The sequence below is a fragment of the Styela clava genome, chromosome 4 (genome assembly GCF_964204865.1).
Source record: "Styela clava chromosome 4, kaStyClav1.hap1.2, whole genome shotgun sequence".
NCBI lineage: Eukaryota > Metazoa > Chordata > Ascidiacea > Stolidobranchia > Styelidae > Styela > Styela clava.
In genome coordinates this window covers 24242007-24268111 of record NC_135253.1, presented here as the reverse complement: position 1 = coordinate 24268111, position 26105 = coordinate 24242007, and the positions used below count along the sequence as shown (strand labels likewise).

At 32.8% G+C, this 26105-nt stretch overlaps 1 protein-coding gene across 6 annotated transcripts in view; it reads left to right on the top strand.

The window, feature by feature from the left end:
• Window positions 1-26105, top strand: part of LOC120325777 (1-phosphatidylinositol 4,5-bisphosphate phosphodiesterase beta-1-like) — a 58730-nt gene that overhangs the window by 9080 nt on the left and 23545 nt on the right. For 4 of the 6 annotated variants that reach the window (XM_039391940.2, XM_039391938.2, XM_039391937.2 and 1 more), the window contains exons 4-16: window positions 4252-4284; window positions 10042-10185; window positions 11168-11247; window positions 11925-11978; window positions 15151-15229; window positions 15871-15974; window positions 16467-16630; window positions 17850-17996; window positions 18538-18667; window positions 19954-20067; window positions 21139-21223; window positions 21784-21871; window positions 24273-24299. In XM_039391940.2, the coding sequence (XP_039247874.1) occupies window positions 4252-4284; window positions 10042-10185; window positions 11168-11247; window positions 11925-11978; window positions 15151-15229; window positions 15871-15974; window positions 16467-16630; window positions 17850-17996; window positions 18538-18667; window positions 19954-20067; window positions 21139-21223; window positions 21784-21871; window positions 24273-24299 (1249 nt within the window). Of the gene's footprint in view, window positions 1-4251; window positions 4285-10041; window positions 10186-11167; window positions 11248-11924; window positions 11979-15150; window positions 15230-15870; window positions 15975-16466; window positions 16631-17849; window positions 17997-18537; window positions 18668-19953; window positions 20068-21138; window positions 21224-21783; window positions 21872-24272; window positions 24300-25044; window positions 25099-26105 lie in introns of all 6 variants that reach the window. The other 2 variants (XM_039391941.2, XM_039391939.2) reach the window with 2 other exon arrangements.

The following is a 26105-nucleotide window of genomic DNA, read 5'->3' as shown; positions in this document are numbered from 1 at the left end:
TTAACTTTAAAAAATAATGTAAAAACTATGCCAGGTCATGAATAGCGCATTTCAGAAACAATTATTCAATCCGTATTGATTACCGACACATGTTGTTCCTAGTATTTGTTGGTCAAAATCCAGGTTAAATGATTAATTTGTCCCAAGTATTAATATTCACTGTAAGAAAAGAAATGTAAAGCAAAATCTATATTGGTGCTTCTGTAGCAAAATTGTTACAATAGTATTTGAAGTACTTCAGAGGATTTGTAAAATCCTTGCTTGGAAAAATCTATAATCCAAAACAAACACCAGACAAGAATTGTGTTGAAAATGAACCTTAGATGACCTTACTGCATTAGCGTCATCTATAGATGACTCAGACTTGGTGTATATAAAGGCTTTCCTGCACGAGTTGTGGCCTGAACTTCAACTACAGAATTACTGCCTATAATGCGATTTACAATTCTATGAAAAGTGATGTCAGATATTAATATGATCAACCACAAGTTAATGCAATTTATGCAGCTAATTTCTGGTGTAAACCATTAAATTTAACCTCTAAAAAAATTGCAATCATGTATAAGTATTTATTAACTACACTCAATGACGAGGAGGACTCAATTACAGACGAGGCTCTGTACAGAGGGCCACTGATTGGTCAGTCGCTCAAGCCACGTTTAATCCAGCTCTAATTATATGTTGATAACATTAACAAACCAATATTTCACAAAATGAATGAACCTGGAAAAATTATCCCTGTCTGTAGCTTTTATGATGAGTGACATTGTTCACAAAAACTCTGTAAAACAAAAGTGAGACAAGCACTGAGAGTTTTATACAGTGTTTTGTTAGCAATGCTGCTAGTGACCTATTCCGGTAGTCATGACATGAATTCACTTATAATCTGCACCGTGTATACCAGACTGATTGTGAATGTTACATCAATGAACGCATTTCCGTGGACCATAATTGAATAACCCTATTTTTTCCTTTGACATAAATATGACTCTTAGAATATTGAGGGACAATTCGGACTACTGTTGACAAATAATGTCAACTTCTCAGAAAATATTTACCGAACTATTTTACCTTTGAATTATAGGAATTGTTGTACATAATGAAACGTGGTGTTTGGTGAAAACTGGTTGTCAATACTTCTCATGCCTGATGGACTAAATTTATCTCTAAAGATGAACTCAAAGTTCTTAGTCACTTCCAACCTAAATTATGGTATTGCGACTCTAAATCAGTTTCAGGTAAAAAAAATAATTGATTAACATTCAATAATCAACTTAAATTTTGACTTGTGTCTATTTGATTATCATTCAACACAGTGACATTTTTATACTATTACAATCAAGCTTTGAAAAGAATTAAAAAAAATGTGGCTATTGCCATTTAATAAAATAGATTGGATTTCTTCTCAAAACTTTTCAGACCCAAGTAATACTATCCATATCACATGGGAAGTTTGTGGTATTTTGTGACGTCTGTTGTTCTGCTTGATCAAATTTTTATAAAAGTAGTTTGTTAAATCTTGAAAACCATGTGTATTTTGTCAGTTCATGTTTCATTCCGAAATTAGCTCCTCCTTAACTTTGCAATTTACATCATATCAACACCCTTCTTGCCAAAAGCTAGCTAAATAGAATTTTAAAATTGTGCTATTTGAAAAAAGTGATTTCAAGAATTCAAGTCTAAAATTTTCCTTTTTTCATTATTCTCACAGTGAAATCAAGATGTTTTTGAGTTTAAAAACAAATTTTATGGTTTATTTAGCCCCAAGATAGATCTCCTCATATTGTATATGGGCTACATGTATTTGAACAATGGTAGCCAGAATAATTTTTTGTTACAAAATTATTTAACAATATGGGCATCTCTAGCCATCACATTTTACTTTTCAAAAATCAACAGGAGTTCATTACATAGAAAATGTCATCCTACATAGAAAATAAGTCTGGGGATATATATTTATGACTCCTATATTTCAATTGAACAACATTCAACTTAACCTCAAATTTACATATAAGAATACAGAATTAGTTTCTAAGCACAGCCAAGTAAAATTTGACATAAATCACTCTTCAAGCTAAAATGACGAATATAGAAAAAATGCAGTTTAGAGATATTAATTATCTAACTTCTGTCAATACATATTTGGAAATACTCAAAATCGGTTTCAAATGGTTCCTCAGGACTTTTGTTATTCTGTGGTTTAATTAACGAAATACTGGTTCATATGCCATAATCGGTGCTACTGTAGCGTGCGGACTATCACACTTTTGGATGATATTTACTGCAAGTTAATGTGCTATAGCGTGCTGTCTACCACTGCATTTTTCTATCTCTGACGGATATTACTCATTTTAACCACTTAATTTATCAATTTATGTCATCCTAACTGGGTAGATATTATATGGCAGTGGACATTGCGCTATAGTAGCATCCAACATTGACCACTACACAGTGAAGCTCAAGGAAATCATACATTAATACAAAACAAGTTCCAGTTATTTCTGGTTTTGATTTAGAAGTCCTGACCAATGCTTCATGGTCATTATTTAGGATTTATGATTGATTTGTCTGGGCAATAGTAAAACCCAATAAAAATGGATTGCAAGATAAAAAAGTTTTATGTTGGAAAAAAAATCATGAATAAATAGCCCCCGGATATAAATATCATATCCCAATGTCATCATTACTTATATCTATCATGTCCCTGGAATGAAAAAAAAAACAGGCAACGATTTAGCAGTTAGCAGTTAGCATTAGCAGTTGATGTAACTACCCATACTTCTCTATACTTTTACACTCGCGCTTTGGCCCTTGCCAAAACCAAGCTGGGGCAACATGGAAAATTTCTGTAACCTGCATGGTGAGGAAAACTTTGCTTATCGTTCAGATTGACTGTTACATATTTCTATGCTCATGCGTTTGACTGGTTGGGCGGAGAGGGGCCAATTGTGAATAAACAATATATTGCATAATATAGATAAATAGCTTTGTAAAAAAATTAGTTGTCCATGTAAAATCTAGTAACACAGATATTGTAGCAGCTGACAACAAGGACTTAAGAATTGTTTTGAGCAAACTTGCAACTCTTTTATCAGTACTATTTTAACTTTTAGTTGAGGGCCTGGGGCCTTGCTTTGAGCAAACATGCAACCCTTTTATCAGTACTCTCCCCACTTTTAGTTGAGGACTCAGGATCTTGCTTTGAGCAAACTTGCTATCCTATCAGCACTCTATATTCTATATTTAGTTGAGAGATTGTGAATTTTCTTTGAACAAACTCGCATAAAAATGAGATGTAGTTATTAGTCAGATTGAAATAGAATAGTGAAGGAAGATGAGTTTCGGGTATTATCGAAAGGAATAGTACAATCTGTATAATTTCAAATACTTTACGAATTGTGTTCCGTTGCTGTGTTTTGGTAGTTTTGTTTCTTTATTTCATTTGCAATTTTATGAGTATCTTAATGGGTACTAGTTATCTTTCTAGACTGCATATTACAATTTGAAAAATTTGAAAATAAAACAAAATTGTGAACTGTTGCATTTATTTAATTTATTATGTATTCTTATGAAAAGGTGGCTTTCATTTGGCTTTGAAATGAAAACTAATCATGTTAAAAATAAAATTTAACTTTTGTATTCCACGGATCATGAGACGCATAGTCAAAAAATGGTTAGGGGTTTCATCCATACGTAAGGGTTAGGGGTTTTGTCCATACATAAGACAAGACAAGGTACATGAAGAAGGTTTCTGTTTTAAATTTCTCCCATAAATATTTTCATCATGGTAATTATGCTTTCCTAATTTGCACAAGTCAGAATTGCCAGTTCTGTTCACCATGTTGAGCCATATTGGCTTGCTGTAGTACAATTTTGGGTTGTTCACTGAACTGACTTTTTAGGATATGATTTCATATTCATGCTAGGGGAGAGAAAAGATGAATTGACGACTTAATTGTAGGATGGGATATTCATATTTATCCTAGTGGAGAGATAAACTGATGGCTTAATCACATAAAAATTACAGCCTCTCATTCGCTTTAAGGTCCATGTTGGGTATGAGATTAGTTAACCAGTTATTTGTTGAAGCACGGACCTGACTTTTCTGACTTGTGAAAAATAGGCATACCCTTAATTAATAGAAATTTTTCAGTTCTGTGTGAATATTATATTTAATTTTATTGTTGATTTCCAGGCATAATTTTTAAATGATAATTGATTTTAATTTTTATTAATTTTATTTCTCATCAGTCCGAAAAATGGGAGAAAGCTTTACAAATTGCGGTAAGAAAAATCAAGCATGATTTAATAACTGCATGTGCATGCTTAGTAAATGATTCACACTTGATTGTATATCATATTGGTGATCATTTATCTTGTGTGTTTGTGTGAATATATGTGAAATAGGTGCCATAGTAAATGGGTGTATAGGGTTGCTATGTCTGGAGTGGTGTCTATGTACATGGAAATTGAAATACTGAATCCTTGAAGTTTAAAGAGATAGTCGAGTCAAATTCACTTTTTCATACCGCTATTTCTGTGAACAAAGCTCGTCACAAGCAGCGACTGCTAGGCAAGTAGCAACTATAGTTTGAAAAGATTGGTCTTTTCTGGTTCAGCTTTTGCTGACCCACTTTCTGATACCATGAGTGAGGTGGTGGGCATGGGGTTTCAATTCATGATTTTAATTTGCGATGCAAGCATACATCAGTCTTCAACTGCTAGGCCACCGTGTCCATAAAGTTTTCTATTTTGTTGTGACTCTAAAGACGGCCTTCATCATGATTTTCCGTAAATATATTTGTTGCAAAATAGAACTCATAGAATACTACCAGACTATCTCTATGTAACTTCCTAACATCATTAACTTACGGTATACTTAAAGTAGCACCTTCATTGCATGGTTCCCGTGGAATTCAATGCCATTTTCCATTTCAACATTTATTGTTATTAGGCATAATAAACCAGCCTGCAGCAAAAATAAATGCATCTTTTGCTGTTTTTAATATTCATTGCTCAAAATATTCATAATATACATTTAGTTATATTATAATATTATGTATTCATATTAGTACTCTAAATTTTAGTTAGATTTTCTGATAATACTGCTGCAAAGTATGTCAGAATTTGACATAATTTTTCTTTATTTTTGTTTTCATTAATATCATTATAGTTATTTCAACACATAATATATAGTACAGTATTGAACAAACAAATCAAAAATTTCACCCCTACGTATGTTTTTACTTGTATAAATACTTTTGAGCAAGGCAGAAATGCATCATGGAAAATGAGCCCAAATAATAAAATTAGTATCCCAATCATGCCTCCCATAAAAGTTTTTTCAATTTATTCACAAAGTGGCAAAGTAATAATATTACTTAACAAGCATCGCATGCCACATACTGTGAAACAAAATGGTTAACTTTTATCGAGAGAAGTTACCCCACCTACGCAAAATTGGGTTTTCCATTGGATGATAACAATATGAAGGGTTGCTTGTTATTCCCTAACACTTCAAAACAAGTTTATCATACAAACAGCACGCAAAATGTTTATTCAGCATATTTTAAAGTATAATGAGAGATTTTAAATAAATAATTAAATTCAATAATGGGTTTTATAAGCATGGCTATAAGTTATACTATACGGTACCATAATTAACTCATCCCTAATTTCAGCAATAATACACAAAATACCCACTTACATACACAATATAAATGTATCGCAAGCCTATATATATTATACCCTGCTATATTTAGAATTGTATAAAGCACGTATTTCGCAATAATTCATCTATTCAACCAAAATGTTTTGCTGTGACTCAACCGCATCATTTAGTTTATTATAAGCACAAATTACAATGAAATTTTTGCTAATCGATGCAGCGTTTTGATTGATCGGGAATATAACAAAGAATGTACAACTTCGCCTACTTTTCATTTTTGAAAATAATTTGTACTTTGCAATTCAGACTTGTGTCGTTTTTGCATCTTTAAAACATAAATCTACATGACTACTAATTTTTTGAAAAGATTGTTTCCAGTAATTCAAAGAATCAAAAATTATTTTTTGGTCAGAAAATTTCCTAGATTTGTTCGTTTTGTTTAATTACAATTTACACCCACAAACTTTGGATATGGTCACCATAAACAAATCATTCCTTATATATATCAAAAATCCCAAAATTCCTGGAAATGACTTTCTTTGACATAGCCACATTGACTTCAATTTTTCAAATTCGAATTTAATGGCATTTCAAAATTTTTTTTAAATAACAAATTTCAAATATGTTCCCCCTAAAATCAAGTCATACCTCAGGAATACCATAAAGTATTAACTTCATGACAAGCTATTGAGCAATAAAAGTTATCATTTTCAAACAGTAATGACGAGTTATTTCTTGTGTAATAATGTGTAATGGTCCATGATTATTCCAAAGTTTATGGCTCTTTAAACATCTCAGTATGTGACTAAATGAAACTAGTTGAGATACATGATATACTACATAGTATAATGCAAAGACATTACTTTCATTTCCGTTTTTAATGTTCCAAACAGAAACACATTTAAGCGCCTTTTGTATAACATTTCAATATAAAAAAAAACAATTATTCTAAACTCTTATGCTGAGATCAGCAGTAAGCAGTACTGTTGTCTAATGTATACATACATACATCTCCATATTGAAATGAATTTTATTTTCAATGAAATCCACACTAATGCTGAATTTATTTGTTTAATTTCACTTGAATGATTATTTAACATGAATTTTCACCATATAACTTTTTCTAATAGCGTAAACTTGTATTTTGATTAAAACTAATTCAACTTACTAAAATTTTAAATAAGGTCTATTTTGTGTATCCCGCATTATACACCATTTTAATATGTCAAGATTGGAATGGAATACAAAAATAAATTAATATTTTTATAACTTTGAGGGGTCCTCGGTTACTTGATGATCTAACCACAGTAGAGTTCGACCTAAAACAAACCAAATAATTGATTAATCAGAAGGTAATTGCCTATTGATCAATGCATGTTCACTCAACACTCGCCAGCATGCCCAGATGAGTATATGGACATGTCCAATTGTAAATGATATAATGCTGTATCTACAATTCGTTTGAATAATTCATTTAAAGTATTATAAATGGGATATTTACGAAATATGATATTTTGATTAGTGTAAAATTCTATGTATACATATATTTGACTTTGAAATCAATAAGTTTAATAGGTTTATTTCAAATCAATGACTGATTCCATAACCACATGATGATGGCGGAAGGAATAACATAAATTCATTTAAATGCAATGCTTTATTTTATCACAAGTTGTATTAGTGACTCATGAGTCGTCCATTTGACCATTCCATAAACCAGTGGTTCCCAACGTCCTTTAACAAATTCCTTCCTTTTTTAATTTGGAACTCTCTTCCTATGGATAAAACTTTTTTATTTGTTCAATCTTAATTGATCCTTTGCTAGAGTTATGCGCAAGTCGCACTTCATGAATTCGTATTATAAAAATAATAAAAACCAATTGAACATTAGAAATAGTACAGTGAATACAAAGCAAAATCATTCTCCAAAAACAGCAAAATTTTCCCGGTTGAAAATGATTTTCATAAACCATGTTTGAGTATGTCAATTTTCCTTAAATGAAACTATACTTCAAACGCAATATTACTTGTTCTTTAATTCTCAGAAATTTTTTGACAAATTCTCATAAAAACAATTATATTCAGATTTTACAAATTCCTAAATAAAATGTACCGTAGGTAACTTATTGGAACATAGTAACAGAAATTCCTCGAATTTATGGCTTGTTTTTTCCTGCTTTACCACTACAAATTCACAGTAGCTTTAATCATTATGGACAAAATTCAAATAATCATTTCATTTGATGTTCCATGCCATTTCATGAAGTTAAAAAGCAATGAATGCATTAATATTTGCAATGCCATTATGAATTACACCATCTGAGTAAATCCTGGGTCAAGAGGTTGGCATTCTAATCATGGCAAAGTAGTCTCATTGCCTTCCATGCCAAAGCAATTATATGAATATGCATTTATTATAAGTTTATTTTCAGATAAGCACACATTGTTCCTTATGTAATCAATTTAGCATGAAATGCTGATTAAAGAGCTGTCAGAGTAACCTTAGCAATGTTTCACGCTTTTAGAAAAAGGAAGCGACCCTAATTGATACCAGGAAATGAACATTATTAAAAATAACAGCATGCTCCAGTGCCCTCATCTTACTTAATCAATGGGTTAATTTTGACTGCATGTAAAATTTCACCACAGTGCTTTGTGCTTTGATGAACTGAATGAATGGTGCTTTGAATTTTAAATTTGGAACTGTGAAAATGTGTTTTTAGACCATTAAGCATTTAGAATTTTCATAAGAGAGAGTGGCCATTTAAACTAAGTTTCAAAAAATGTTCATACTAAAAATAATTAATCTTTGCCATTAATCTTTGAAAGCGCCATGTCTATTACTGCCTGACTATCAAAAGTACAACAATGGCTAGATTTGTAATATATATTTTTTTATTGAAAAGCCTAAATCTTTATTTTATTTGGCCTTGACCATGTTTCATTTGCCGCACCTTTTGAATGGCACTATGCTTCAACTTTTGTAACGTTATGATGCTATTGTATGATTTTTTTATTGAGATGTCACTCACAAATACTCACTTGGATTACCATGCTTTTTCTCATCTGGGTTAGAAGTGCACTAATCTCAAAAACAAAACTTTTGAAAATTACAAAAATTCAGTCAAACACTTTCCTATATGATTGATACCACTACAGTCAAATTTATTTGAATGAATTGTTAATGCATGACCTGTAATCCCCAAAACTAATCAAATTAACCTTTGGAAAGCGTAAAATCTCTCATATCAAGTTACAGCTTTATCAATAAATATAAATGCATATTGATAAAATAAAAGCTGCGGTTTGGTTAACAGAAGCTTATAATGGGGAAATAAAAAAAATAAATAATGAATTGCATGATATGTTCACACTCATTGAGGCATTGACGTACGTCAGCAGTGTGCTAATTTTCCTGTCAGTGGGCCATATAACAAACTTCAGACATCTAGCTGGTCCACACAAAAAATTTAGCGAGAAATGCATGAAAAGAGAATGTGGCTATCACTTTACAGAATTACAGTATTAAATGTACTGGTCAAAACAACAAGAGATTTAACGCAGTGACAAGAGCATAAGAAATATCATGTATTTTTATCCCTTTGAGCCTTTTACCAAACATAAACTGTCGGATTAGGATTTATGCTTAATGGAAAAAAATGTGAATGTTGACTAGTGCGACACTAAATGGCTTGATGGGCAGGGTTGTGGCCCTCAGGTCGCCTGTTGCACACAAAATAGTTGACTTAGGTGACACCTCCTCTCACATCATGCTTTATAACCACTTGCTATTCATATTCACAGATTTACAACTATACATACATTTTTCTGTTTGCATCCATGCAACCAGGTATTGCATTAGACTGTTGTTTATTCATAATATCCATGCTGGTATATTATCGTATAATTTCATTATGCCATAATATATGTGATGTTATATTTCAAACGTTATATTCATATATATTAACCTGTCACGTTTGTTTGTTTTTTCCAATTTTTTCTGAGCATCTGCATAAATGGATATACTAACAAAGATAACATATCTACTGTGCTAACAAGTCAAACATTCTCTTCTCTTTTCTGTTCATCTAATATTAAAGAAATTTCATGCTGATAATAACCTTTACAAAATCAAAAAAAAATTGCCTGTAGTTATAACCCTCTTTTTTGGTATATTTGGTAAAATCGATCATTACGGTAACCATGTTAAAATATTAAATTAGCTCATTATGTGACCAGGCCTGGGCAAAAAAAAGGGCTCTCTAACTAAGCTTCTTATGTTTCACTCTGAAATGCTTTTCCAGGGGTGATAAGAGTATTTCTCACTTTGTGTTATTTTTCAAGACAATTTTTAACTTTGTTGTTTTCTTTAGGATCCACAAATACGAGAAATTGCTGGGAATCCTTCCATCCCTCTAGAATCAAAATGTCTCACAATTGTCTACGGAATGAAGTTTCCAGAACCCTGTTTTTTAAATTTTATCGCCGTGGAAGAAAATGCAAATGAAGTTGTGAGGGTGAGATTTTGCTTAATATCATTTTGCACATTTTTATTCAGTGATTATGATATATGGCAGGGCTACTCAACTGGTGGACCGCGGTCCGAATTCAGACTTTTCGGATATTCGATTGGACTTGCCTAATTATTTATTTCGGATCATTGGCCCCCTCTTTTGAGAAGTTTTATTTTATACAATCACTTTTATAGATTTAAATATATATGAAAGGAACTATAACACCATAATAAACAATCTTGATTAGCCAAGGGGGCACAAAGCAGTTGGATGGGACCACAATGCTAGGTGCAAAACTGGTTTTACTTTTCCCTTTACAAGAAATTTTACCATTTTTTCTAGTTCCATTGCTTGATAAGGTTATTTCAGAGGGTGTTTTCATATTATTGACCATGAATTGTTGGAACAAAATGGGATTTGCAACGAATCATAATAAACACTGTAAATACCACTTGAATGATGAACAGGGGGCCCTGATGCCTTTTGGCTTTATGACGTCATAACCGCGTATTTGACCCGTGCGAGGTGCACTCTGCCCAATTATGAAGTATGTAGGACTACTCGGAAGTATAATATTCGCATTTTAAAAGGATTTTTTTTTCGGTGGACCTATTCTAGAGCAGATATATTCAGCAAGTTGCATAATGGTTGCACAATTTTGAGCATCAGGCATCAGGCATCCGGAAGAGGGCCGCAAGCCATAAAAGGTTAAGAACCACTGATGTACACATTCTGCCACTTAGACTTGAAAGATACCTTAAATATGATAGAAAGCATGACTAACCATCAAATCGTAAATTTGACTTGAAACTCAAAGATAATTATTGAGTTGAGTCTTTGATATAGCAAAAAACTTCCAATAAAATACGATTTAAATGCTACTTGGTGAATTTAATTGACTCTATAAAAGTTCCTAAGTATATTTTTACATGAACATATTCATATTTAATTTTTCTACATTTAATTTGAAAACTTTTTTATTCAGGCTTGGGCAGACTTTCTTCTAAATCTGGCACATCATCCTCTCACTTGGCACATATCTGTAGAGAAGAGTATTGAGAAAATGTAAGTAACATTCGATATGTTCTGAATATTTTTTAGTAAAAAAAACAAAATTGGTAATTTTTTTCTTTAGTTTTAAATATTTGCATGTTCTACATGTTCTACCTATGTATCACACACAGAACAGGCAAATCTACAATTTGAGTCCCCTCTTGAATTTTATCCTCGCTTTGCTTTACTTCAAGTCAAAATATAACCTCAACTTAAAACTTGCCAAACATCAGTTGTTCAGTAGTTTATTTTTTCACATGCGGGAAAGAGTACACTATTATAAATGCAGAATTAAAAAAGATAAAAAAAAATGCATTTCGGTGTAAGAGAAAACGGGATAAACGAGCAGCATCACCTGCCTAAACATAAATTAGTATCAAGCATTGCAATATATAGAATTCACAAAATTAAGCGATATTCAGGTAATTTCAAAATACATGTGTTTCTGCTTGTTTCCTGTGGTTTTCTTTATAATTGCTTCCGATTATATGTGAAATACTTGTAAGGATTACAAGAACAATAGGTTTTGAACAGGGAGTTATTTAAAAAAACAGGCATTAGATATAATGGGTCATTTATTGACATGCTGAACAGAAAAAAAAATCAGCTCAATCAATTAATGAGGAAATTAAGCTTGTATTTAGCTATATTTGGAAACTTCTATCTACAATTCCATTTTTGTTTTTCAGGCATGCAAAGCTAAAATATGAGACCAATCAATTTGGACAAATTCCTGTGAGAAAGTAAGTTTAGAAAAGGTTGAATTTTTATTATTTTGCAAAGTTGATAAATTATATTATTCAGTATTCACCATATTTTTCAGTGAAGCATGAAAACAGTCAATGCGTCATTGATAACAAAAATGTATGCGCATGGGTTATTTTAAAGCAGAAAGATGTCAGTCAATCCAATAGACTCTTATGATTGGTTCTTATTTGTGACTTGTTAAGAGAGAAAGTAAAACATCTCCACTAAAATTATTTTAGTAATATTCCTCATATAAATCCTTGTTGCAAACAAACCCGCATGTTAAAGTTAGAAAGTCTTTGAAGTTTACATGTGAATTAATATTTGTTTGGGGGATTTTATTTTGCCAGCTTTTTAAATATGCAACCTACAATATCCTTGTTGCTATCATTGTTCTTGTTTTTACCAAACAATGTCGATTTATTTTAAATATATTCCTACCTACAATGTTTCCCGTGAAATATTAAATATTCATGAAAGAAAACTCTATCTGACCTAACTTATGTGACTTAGACATAAGAATCTCACCTTAGAATGAAGTATATACTTTTGTTTATTATATTATTATTTATTAAGTCCCTGAATTTGAAAATATTTACTACTTAACAGTATTGCTAACCAACTAAGATGTCATGGTTCATCATATGATCAAACTATCTTTTATAGAATTTAAACTGTCGTTTTTTCTCAACCTTCGCACAAATATAAAAAACCCTATTACTGGTAATTAGGGCCGTGCTTGTTGTTTGTTTAATAGTTTGTGGACATAGTCAATTTTTGAATTCTTTAAAACATAGTTGCTTATATCTATTTTTGAAGGTTTTTACAGAGCCTTGTTCAGAAAGTAGATTATAAGAACCAAAAAAGTAATATTTGTTCAACTGAGTTTATCTGTTTATTTCTGGGATTCTCAAACTTTTTAAGCCGCCCTTTTCGAATTCCACTTCAAATTAACTAGCTAACAATACCAGATAGTAAGGTGAATGCTTTATTCGAGAAAAATGAAATTACGTGGATGGAAATTAATTATCCAAACTAAAGAAATGTAAATATTTAAAATAAGGCGGGCAAGATCAAATCTTGAAAATATTTTTATTTTATTTAAATTCATGTCCTCTTAACAAATTGTTTTTGCCCCCTCTGTGGGACGACCCCGTCGTTTGGGAACCACTGTTTTAGTCCATTACATAAAGGTTTCATTCTATATAGTAAGCATTAATTATTCATACAATGCCTCACCTCACCTATGTGTCAGCACAAAACATGCACTTCTACAATTTGATGACACTCTTTATTTTATTGTAAGTTATTTTAGTCAGAATTAGAATTAAATTTAGGACTACATATCTATCACATTTTAAAATTGAGAATTAAAAAAATAACATTTTAATAAAGATATTATTGAACAAATTGTTTTTCGTTCTTTTTTGTTTCAAAAACAAGATATGTTTCTCGTCTTTTGTCACCATCAAATACTGGTTCAAATACCATGACATATCCAAGAAATATCAAAAATAATAATAATTTCCATCACCTCTACTCTTTTTAGAGTTAAGGAGTAAACAGATGTCTTAAAATCTTGAATCTTTTATTAGAATTCTCAATAAATATTCTATAGAATATTTTCAATCTTCATGGTCTAATGCACAATTTTATCGCCAATCATAAAATTAGCTCAAACTGTTGAATAATTTACAACTTGATCTTTGCTAATGCTGATACAGTTTCCGCTTCAATTGTGGTTTTGTTGAATGTTCTCGATCTGATATTCCGACAGTTTGTTCTGTATTATTAATTTCATTAAGATAGGGGTGTGCGGCCAAATGCGGGCCACAAACAAAAATTGTGCCAATTTTGCATAGTTTGCGGCCCATAAAATGAGTTTTTAATTTAGTTTAATCTGGTACAAGGGAGTATTTACCATCCCTTTACGTTGCAAAGCATACATCTGGGTCCAGTTATTATCTCTGATGTCACAATTCCTTTTTTGTGACCGCAACTACTAGAAAGCCTATTTTAAATTAAATAGGTTTGTCCACAGGTTCATCCAGTTATTTGTATTTGGCCCTCTATATTGAAAGTTGCACACTGCTGTATTGAGACATTATATTTAAGAATTTGCATAACAATATCCTCTTGTTTATAAACAGTTTGTAATATAAATTCAAAAGGTGCAGTGGGACTTTGGTATTTTTATGTTAGGGTTAGGGGTTCAAAATTGAAAGAAGTTCACGATGTAAATTTGCAAGTACCGATAACCACATTTCACAGATTTTTGTCTACGATCGCAAAAATATTACGTCATCGATTAGGATCTCATATATATATATAATGTGAATAGGGACAAAAAAACAACATTTTGTTCCTTAAATAGTCATCGAAACCGAAGCGAAAATTGAGTCGCTCAGCAGGAAATTTCGAACATTATATAACCAAAACCAAAATTGAGTTGTTAAATTAATAAATAAAGTTAAAAAAAAAATTGTTTGGCTAATTGGAGTGGTCCATAAATATTTTTCTTCTGTGTTAGATGATCCATATACAGTGAGCTCATAGAAACTTACAACTACCGTTGATCCAAATTGTCTAGACTTAAAATTTTAAAATATGGTCTGTATTATTTATTTGTCTGTTGTTCATTGTTGTAAACTTCTTGTAGAATAGAAGTCTGACCTTGGAAGTTGAACTTTGATATTTGACCCCCTACACACATGTGATTTAGTGAAGTCAATAAACAAGTTGTGGCAAAATTTGTTCACGATGAACTGCATACATGTAGTTTATCTCCCCAAGATAAGTACAGTGTTTGCGGCTGCTTAAATATTCAATGTTTTATTAATGCTGTTTCCTCTCATTAATATTTAATGTGACGATCAGTGATGCGTATTTTTATCACAACATCAAAACGTGTCTGAAAATTTTATTTTAGAAACATTGCTTTTGTATTCTTTAATCTTGGTAATAAATGTGGCACTTAAAATAACTGATGGGAACGTGTTAGAGGAAAAACTAGGTATTTTAATAAAAAAGCCAAGGGTTTGAGAGTCTTTGGATAAGGACCACAGTTTATGGAAAATTATGAATTACATGGCTGACCACTATAAAATTACTTTATGACCATTATGGTGTGTTTTACAGGCAATACTAAAATTTTTTTATTATTCACAGATGCATAAGGATGTTTGGTGGAAATCCAAAAAGAGCTGAAAGTGCTTTACACAATGTTGGCTTGACTACAAAAGGCAGGGTATGTATTCTTTTGAATTGGACCTTTTATCAGCAAAATATAAATCTGGACAAATTACCCAGTATTTATTCAAATTCAAAATTGAAGAGACTCGTCATTGTGAATACCTCCACTTCAGTTTTATTTTTAAAGAAAGGTTTGGTGTTTTAAAAATCCAACCAAAATTCATTTTCATGATTATACACGTTTGGGTATTCAAAAGAAAAAACTGGGGTCTTTTTTTCTTGCCAACAGTGGGATAGGATTCACATATTTATCCCGGAGGAGAGAAAATGCGATTTGACCACCTAATCATATAACATAACCGGCCTTTTTCCGGTCACCAGTCCATGTCGGTTATGAGGTTAGTTTACGGAAACCCCCTACGACTACAGGAGTTTAAAAATTGTCATGCAATCAATTATCTCCCATAGGATTTGAACCTGCGAACCCATGCAGGTTAATCAGAGGTGTGGTGGCGAGCATATTCCTAAAACTTAGCACGATGTGCTCCACCGCCGCTCCAGTAGGAAACAAACCAAAAAATTGTATTTGGCTCCACATACTACATACAGAAAAACATGATTAGAATTGGGTGTGACCTCTTTTTTTCTGAGTCACCTTTTTAGAATTTATTCGACTAATTTGATATGAATTTGCAGAAAGATGAAACAATTGATCCCGATGAATTTCCACTTATTGCATTCAAGAAAGTTTTGCAATTGACTTGTCAGAGACCTGAATTGGATAAAGTTTTTACACAATTGTGAGTATATGCCATGGGTGATATTCTGAATTTGAGAATATTTGTTGAAGAAATAAGACGTAAAGACGGCTCAACCTTATGATGAACCACAGCCTCTCATCCGGGTTACCGGTTTCCTATAAGACACAACAGTGTTTAAATCTCATTAAACCAAAAAAACTCGTAAATAACCTAAGAAGCCTAAAGTGAAGTATAGAATTCGAGATGGCCCGTCACAAACAGTATCTGGGAATCAAATAATGAATTTATTGGGATGTTATTAGAATTCCTGCATCTCGTCATGAATAACCACAGATTTATTCTATAAAGTGCTTCGAAAGACTATTGTATTTTATTCAAATTAAATGTAACACGACGATTTGTTTCAACTCTTTTTATTAGTAAATATATCACATTCGGTAGTAAAATAAATAGGCTTATCATCCTAATATATATATATTTTTTTAATATAGTTTTTAAAATTCTTATAACAAACCATCTGTTATATTTCAGGGGAGCAAAAAGAATGGCATTGTCACTGGAGCAGATGAAGCGTTTCGTCAACACAGACCAACGTGACCCACGTTTGAATGAAATACTCTACCCGTTCATGACAGATGAGCAAGTTGAAGCCTTAATCATCAAATATGAACCGAATCATCATCTCTCAAAGAGATGTAAGCTTATTTAGAAAAATTTATTAATTCAGCGCGTTTCCAAACTATTAATAAGCTACCTTGAGCAAAATTATATGAAATTGGAATCTGCATCAATTGTAAATAAATCTACACACTTCAATGAAGCAATAAATGAGTCTACCCTCAAAACAAGCCAATTCAACAAGTTTAAATCCTAAAAAATGCTTCAATAATACATTATTAATAAACTAAAATGCTAATAATTAAAGCTAAAAACTCATTTATCATGTTAGCGAAAAATGTTTTTGTCATAGCATTTTTTAAAATTCCTCACTCTGACAAAAATCACTAATACGTAAGGAACTCATATGTTTAGGAATGATCGGAGTTCTTTCAGTTTGTTTGGTGTAGAACAGGGTTGGGCAACTTTTCTAGTCTGCGGGCCAGATGTGAGAAAATGAAGTCCTCGATGGGCCAGATTATTACATGAATGTTTACAACGCTCTCTACTTTGACCTTATATTGTTTGTTTAACAAGTGTGCTAACGCAATTGTTTATTTCACCATCTCGCACTGTGGTGAGAGTAGAGCGATCGGCAACTTTCAGAATTGATGCGTCGGACCACATTACAGAGTGTGGTTGGATACAGTTAGCGGCCGGTCAAAATCTCTTTGCGGGTCGGAACCGGCCCGCATGTTGCCCACCCCCGGTGTAGACTGTAAACCAAATGACAGGACAAAGATTTGAATTTCACTCAATCTCATTTTTGTTAATCTTTTTTATTAGTTAAAAATTTATAGGTTAGAACAATGGTTCTCGACCATTTTTCTTTCATAGCCCATTTTCGTTGCACAAAAATTCTGTGGCTCGTTGAATTTTCCATACAAGGGAAAAACTTCAAGAAAAGCGAAAATCTATGTCTGCAAATATAGACTCTTTCACTTAAATCATTTGAATGAAAGTTGCCGCTGATTCAATTTTTTCCCACTATAATCAAAATTAACCAATTTATCAATACCTCTAGCAATTTTCGATAGGTTTGTGGCCCATCTAAAAAGGTTGCTGTGGCCCAGCAGTGGGCCATGGCCCAACTGGTTGAGAACCGGTGGGCTAGAATGATATTACTATGTATATATTATATGCAAAATATCATCCCCTTGTTTTGAGATTACGCTTATTATCTATTGAAGTATGTTTACGGTGACAGTACCCATTTGTGCTTATATATTCTAACTCTTGCTGTTTGATATTTCACAGCTCAGTTATCTTTGGAAGGACTTGATGCTTATCTCCAGTCAGATGAAAATCTTTGCGTATCATCCTCAAAATACGGACTATACCAAGATATGAATCAACCTATCTCACACTATTTTATCAACTCATCTCATAATACATACCTGACTGGTAAGGTATTAAAATGTAGTTTGCTGTGAATTTTTTTTAAAGAAATTTGATTAAAATATAAAGTCCAATGCACTCATCAGAAATGATCAAAAAATGATCTTTGAGCAAAGTTACGTGAGACCATTAAAGTACCATGAGTTGCTAAGAATAACTGCGCATATATGGCAGTCCAGTCCACCAATAGAGACTGGACGCAGATCCGAGCTCACGCCGGTCGCCATGAAGCGGTCGAGTCCCAGCATCCGTTTTGTACCTCAGAAACAAACAAAAAAAAAGACGATCATGTGACAGCATTCTCAGTTTTTTTGCAAACTCAAAAAGGTCGATTTCAATTTGTGCGCTGGGGAGGGGCCCCCTCCCCCCCAAGAAAAATTGAAAATATGTACATATGAAACTATAATAACATTGTGCCCACCAATTCACCTAAGTTTTTGCTGAAATTTGTGTTTTTTTGTTGACCTTTCAGTTAGTAATACATAAAATATTAACCATAGTTTTTTTAGAATCAACTATTCTCTTTCTAATGCATTTTTATATTCAGGTAACCAGTACAAGAGTCGTTCGACAGCAGAAATTTATCGTCAATGTCTGATGGCTGGCTGTAGATGCGTCGAATTGGATTGTTGGGAAAAGAACACTGGAACCAATGATGAACCTGTCATTACTCATGGGTAAGGTTTTTTATTAAATATTAAGACCAATTATTATTCAGGATTATAAACACCTTTTGATCACTAATTACATTTTTTCAAACTCAGTATTAGGAATACTATTGGAATCAATGCATGCATTCAGTTTTGAATCCTTTAGGATGAATAAGTGCAAGAATTTAGTTTTGTGGGGGCGATGTTAGCTAAAACGTCAAAATGGTGATAATGTATGATAAAAGAATCTTTGAAAACAAATTTTTCATAGAAGTGACCTGTTTTAGAATTTACTTCATTTATTCAAGAGCAAAAATAATTTGACAAACCACAGATTTTCATGAGATTACCAGTTCCTTTTTTAAATATCTAGCTGTTACCCACTTTAGATGTATATTTGCTTTACTCAAATACCGGCCGATACTTAATCTTTATTTTCTGAGATAAGAGGTTATCATTCATCTGGCCAGCACAGATCATGAATTTTTCAGATTTGTTTCAAAAAAAGCTTTTATCTGTGACACCATCAATCACACACTGCCAGTACAACATGACCTATTGACCCGTCACATAAACCCTTCTCCTTCTCTGACTCAATCTTGCTCTTTGTGGTCAGCTATTTTTAGTTTTTTGTGTACATTTACCATAATGATTAATGACTAATGTGTACAGACTCCGAAGGTAATAAAATATTCAACATTTAAAACTAAACAGAATATGGTGTGAGCAAACTATAATTTTGTCTATTTGATACATGTTTACATGGGGAATTTGATGAATTCTAGACTTGATGTTTAAGTGTTCATCACACATATTATTAGTGTTAAAGCCCCAATCAAGGCTGCTGACTATGGGCTAACTCCCTATTTCAATTCATTCAAAATGTCAATTTCATTTTCATTTACATGGTTGACAGGAAATCTGTAACTTAAATTTAAAGTTATTGGCTCGAACTACCAAGATCATGTAGTTGTGAGAAAATCTAAAATCAAATCCTACTCCGGCATCAAGTTGAAAAAAACATTTACTCAACTCTGGCCCCTAGCCCGAGTAATTCGAAATTGCAAATCTCGACTCCGGCTACAATGAAAACATATCGACCACAACTTCACAGCTCTGCAGAATACTATACTAATAATTAACCACTGAAAACTGTGTGACTCTGTCTTCATCATAAAACAAAGCGTTCATGCGGACATACCATATAGAATTCAGAACCCGGAGCTATTTTGTGAGCTTCAATTATGCTGGTTTGCTTTCAACTTCGCTAAACTGAATACTGCAATTTTTATTAATTTTTTGATTATTTTTAGGTTCACTTTATGTTCTGATGTTTCATTCAAAGAAGTCATCGAAGCAATAAATGAGTCTGCCTTCAAAACAAGTCAATATCCTGTAATTCTGTCATTTGAAAACCATGTTGATAAGTAAGTTGGACTGTACATAGATATACAGGGTGTCCATAAAGTTTCTTTACAGTTGCAACTTTGTTATGAAGTCAATTCTAAATATATCTTTACTTAGTTTGTTGTATTTGTTCAAGTATTTTTACTTCATTTAATACATCTGTGAGGGCCAAAACAATATATGGTATCGATAAATTTTCTTTGCAATTTTAAATTTTTTAAGACTTTATGAACACCCTTTATGTAGTTGTCAGAAATGGCCAAATCGGAGGGCCGATACATTCTAAAAAATATTTTCGAATCTGGAAATTTGAATACATTTTTAAATTACACAAAACAAATTTACTCTTATGAATCCATGGACATAAGAATTAACCTTTAATTATATCATCCTAACGAAGCAGATATAAAACAAATGGCATGTGGATGTGTGATATGATTGAAATTCGTATTTTTTTTGGCTTCTGAGTAAGAATAGAGAATTAATAAATATCACAGTAATATACTTATGAATTGTAGCCTCAGTTTGGCAAATACAGAAATAAGAGCAACTAGACGTGCAATGAAATGTTTCAAATCATAGAGTACAATCAAAGTTTTTAACAACAAACACAATCTTCCATGTGCCTGATTTTTAAGCTTAAATTCTGTTTTAAATATAAATTCTGATTGTTCCGACTGTGGCGAGGATGTCTGCGCCATATTCGATATACTTATAAACACTAGAAACAAAATTCAGAAGTCGTGATATTTAATATATCCAACGTGTCGATTAGATTTCCCTGATGGTTGTATTGGCATAGTCTTGTCGATTACCATGGCTATTAGTACAGTTGGTTTGTACAGGGCAAACATAAATTACTGGTCCCGAATTTGGTCTAAACTATTTTTGCAAAAAAAACTATTTTTCAGTTTTGGACATTTCCAATCAAATACTGTACAAAGATGGTAATAACTTTAGGCTACATTTATGTTTTTTTTAATTTTGACCATATCAGTGAATATAAAAATAGAATAGGATTCGGTATTCTGGATTCGATTTAAGTATTCTAGAATAGTAAATTATTTTACATTGCCCATCCCTATTTTTAGCCCACAGCAACAAGAAAAGATGGCACAATATTGCAGAGATATTTTCGGTGAGAAACTCTTGATAGACCCACTGGAATCACACCCGGTAAGTGAACAATTTGTATTTAAATGGTAATAATTTTGGTGTTATAAAATATAGTGTCCAGTGGGAAATGAATATTTTAAATTTTATAGTCAAACTAAAATGAGCTTCTAAAAGTCGGTTTTTTGATAACTGAAAATATTAGTGTTTAGTTTTTTTTATATTGATTATGCTTGGGGTTGATCAAGTTAATATTATGAGGAAGTCTGCAATAGTTGTTCCCTAATCTTCCATTTTGGTCTGTTTGTCGGCGCTCCTGAAGTATGTGCACCAAGATGGCGCACAACCTGAACCCTAACCTGGTACAACTACTATGTTCAGGTTGTGCACCATCTTGATCCACATATTTCTGGGGGTCCGTTTTAATCTCTATCATATTGCACCAAGTATTCATTGGAATGATGAAATGAACCTTTTTCATGAAAACTTTTCTAAATCAATGTATGCTGTTAGGGAAGCAGGTTAATGGCCCTCAAAGATGAGGGAATAGCGAATAATTTTTCATCTTTTGGAATTTTAAAAATTTCATCATCAACTCGAATTCTGACTTTGTTTTATAACAGTTGACTCCTGGAACTTCTCTACCATCCCCAAAGGATTTGCTAGGAAAAATCATTATCAAGAATAAGAAGCAAAGAACCTCACATGAACGTGAGTATCTTTAGAAAATCTATGATATTCATCGCATTGTGATATCTTGTTGCTGTCATTCCAATCTTAAGGCCAGCTTCTGCCTTACCTGAAGCTGGGAATTTCCCACATCAATGCCCCAAACAAGCTATAGTCAAGCTCCCAATTGGAAGAAAGTAGCTATTTTTAATATTAATAGCTTGGTCATACTATCCCACTTTATATAGGTAATTGAGTGCGCTATGCAAGAAATAGGATTTCTCATCTATCTTTCCCCTCACAGAGATGAATATAAAAATGCTGTCCTACGATTGAGTCGTTGTATCAGCTTTTGTAGAAGATTCCAATGAAGCAACCTAACCGTGTGATTAATAGGCCTTTTTGGTCACCAATCTGCGAATATGATAGGCTTCTTTTTCACCATTTTAATTGGCCTTCGGTGTAAAATTAGTTTTAAAATATTACTATTGCATATTCAGAAGGTAAGCAAGGGACTTTTTAATAGTTGCAACATTTTTGAAGAGATTTTATCAGGTCACCTCCAATCACTAAAATGCCATAAGCTACATAATTAAAAGCACATTTGAACCCATACATTTGCATTCGTATGTCCGCGGTTTCAACTTATATGCGGGTGCTAAAATCCATGGGTTAAGGTTAGTATGGGTTCAAATATCCGTAATAAATAAAATTTCCATAGGTGCAGTAGTATGCAGGTGCAATTGTCATGGGTTCAAATGTACGTGGGTTCAAATGAAATGGAACCGAATTATAGCGTGCCTGCACATTAGTAAATACCAATTTGAGTTCTGAAGCAGTTTAGTTGGTTAATACTAGGGATGGGCCGGGATTCGGATCCGGACTCGGATTCGAGTCGAATCCAGGCATTTTTTGGACTCTGATTCGATTTCGAGTCCACGCCATTTCTGCCGAGTCTATAATCAATTCTGTTTTACTAATTTACGCCCATGTTTGTACTTTTTCCTCTATAAATCTCACTACATACCTTAACTAGTTAAAATTCAAGGTTAGATATGTAACAATATCACTCGTGTGTATTATAAACACTCCTAATAAAAACGACGACAGATGTCCAGATAATATAACGCAAGTTAAAATAGATAGCTTATAACAGGGATGGCGAACCACTGACCCGCGGGTCACAAAGTAACCCACCGCATTTTTTTCCGGTGACCCCCCAACGCACGAATGGAATAAAAAAAATGCTAACATAAATATAAGTGATAAAAATTGATAAAACCGGCTTAAATTTAACATCAAGTAATTATCATAATGTAAAGCCAACCAGGCCTGCAAAACCTCAAATTCAAAAGTATACTTTTCGTATCGGCAATTATCAAAAATCCCAAGTTTGGATGTATATACGCTTTCTCCCCTGTATGAACCTATGGCTGAGACATCGTTTAAGACAAAACAATACAATCGATTTGTTTTTTCTCGCAACGTCTTGTTACAGCGCTCCCCTTCGAAATCGCATGAACCAAAATGCACTACGGACTGTTTTGGGCATATGAAAACTATATGCTACTTTGTATTTATTAGTTTCTCGCCTACAGTGTCGTTGAGAAAACAATCCTTTAGAACTTAATTAAAGAAATCTGAAATAACAATAGGACAGGGTGAAAGTAGGTTAGTGTATTTGGATGCCGATCGAAACATATAATTCTATCTGAGTGGAATCGCCTCCAAACTCTTTGATAATTTGCCGCATCATTCTAAACGTTTTTGGGTAATTTATATGGATGTTTTATACAAAATGTATTTTGTACGCGCCTAGTAGTCCCTGATTGAAGTGCTTTGTGAATGAAGCCCAAAACTACACAACACCAACTGAAAATGAGTGGCATCTCTCTACCATTTGCACACGTGACATAGTATATTTAAGGCTAGAAATATCTGGAATTATGGGAAAGCATTGTAGTCAAAAGCTTTTTATTTTCCATATTGACATGTAAGAATTCCCAAATGGCTGCCCAGAATTGACGCAAGGTGGTGGGCTGGAAATCCAATTCACAGCCAAGGCGCACATTGACCCACGTTTACGTTTGTTTTGTGGCGCCAAAAAAGAAGAAAATTATATTTTTAAATTGATTCAACAGCTATCTGCGGAACCATTGGGCAAAAAATACGTATGTACGACGTATGTTTGTGAGCGCGTGATGTTGTAGTATGGTCAAAAACGTGTTCGTCACGGACTCTGAGGATTCGACTCGAGTCCTTGACCTATTACTCAATTCGTCGAATCTCTGTAATGCCGGACACGTCCCATCCCTAGTTAATACCACATGACATACAATGAATGTTACCTCCTGCTATACAAGCAGTATTGATATTCGCTCTCACACTTTCCTTATTGTATATTGCGTGGATGATAATTAAAATATATATTTTGTTTTTACAGCTCCAAAGAGGACACAAGAAGAAAAAGGTATGTTTTGATTTACTAAGTTATTTGCCCTATTTTTTTTTTCGAAATAACCTGATGTTAGGTTATTTTATGGCTATTGGGTAAAATAGCATTTTCAATTGAATTATTATTTAAATATTATTAATCTAAATTCACACAATATCTCAAAGGTAAGAAACCACCATTGTAAGAAAGAACCCACTTAAAATGAAATAAAAACAATGCTCTGAAGTTGAATTTGTAGTGAAATTTTTTTTAAATTTTGATAAAAAGGGTTGGATAGAAGTTGTGTTTCTGAATGCTTTATAGCCAGGATTAAAAATTCAAAATTGCAGAGCTGCAATCGATGCAGTCTGAGTCAAAATTTTCGACAGAAATTGCAAAACTCATAAACACCATTTTTGTATTCAAAATTATGTCGACTCTAGTAACTAGAGTCTCATTTCTTTCACCCAAAGTCTGTGAAAATCCATGTCGAGATTTGAGGCTGGATTTTGTTTTTGAACAACTAAAAGTTGCCGGTTGTTCTCAGTCTCTATAGCACTTGGAAAATAATTTGATGTAGTAATGCAACTAATTAAGGGATAATGTAAACTTTCTATTATCTATTAATTAGTTAATTTATTCCTGTAGATTTCAAAATAATTTCGGGATTTTTGTTAAAGTGAATGAAAAACCCGGTGTCCTATTTTTACTTAATATGAATCCACTAGGTGTCATTATGTTTCATCTCGGATTTATTTTATCAATTTTGAAATTATTTTAGTGACTATTCTCCAACAAGCTGCTAGCTTAAGCTTTGATTCTGGAACGTCTGAGAGTGAGTGATAGTGTTCCCAAATTTAAGTTTGTTTTTCACCGGGAACACTAGGAATGCTCATTTTTATTTGTTTATTTATTTTTTATTCACTTTTTATTTTATTTTGAGTTTGTTTATATTGAACACCTCATTATTTAAACTAGCTTGTTGTACATTAAGCAGTCTTCACTAGTCACTGTAAAAGGGGGAGTTGGGAGAAAAAATCTTTTTGTTGGCTCTATGATTTGGGCATTGTGCTAAACATTATGATCATCGTGAGTGTGTATCAGAATTAAGAGAGGTCTTGGCCGTATGATTAAGACATCTTATCTCTTCACTGAGATATTAGAAATCATTGTTTTTTGTGATGTAAATATGATGCTAAAATGTTATGAATCCGTGGCTCTGTCTATCATTATTAAAGCAATATAATAGGATTTCCATATTTATCCTGGGGAGCAAAAAGACAATAAAACAGCTTAATCATATGACAAAGCATGGACTCTCTCAACTGGTCACCAGTCCATGTTGGGTATGGTAATAGAGTCTGGTATTTCTTTTGGTGACACAGACTTGATGGTGGAGGAGACTGTTACTGCGACTATGTAAATACTTTACAGTGGTGAGGACTCTAGCAATCATCTTGCATATACATATCCCCCACAGGATTCAAACCTGTGCATTTTCCTGGGACTTGGCACAATACGGCAACCACCTAGCATGTTCCCAATGTCATTCTCAATGTCAATGTCACTCAATAAGTCATGATTTCTTATTTTATGTTATACTTGGCAACGCTTCATATGCAGAATATAGTGTCCTGGCCATTTGCCATTTGCTGTGTGGTCTCAGATGATTTAAACTTTAATAATATTCAGCTCCCTTCCAAATCCCATCAACTTGCTTTTCAATACAAAATTTCCAGTTTTGATTTATATTAACCACCATCTTTTATTATAAACAAAATCTAATATTTTTGAGCGTAAAAAAAAAGAATTAAATAAAAAACAGGCAATTTATTTAAAATT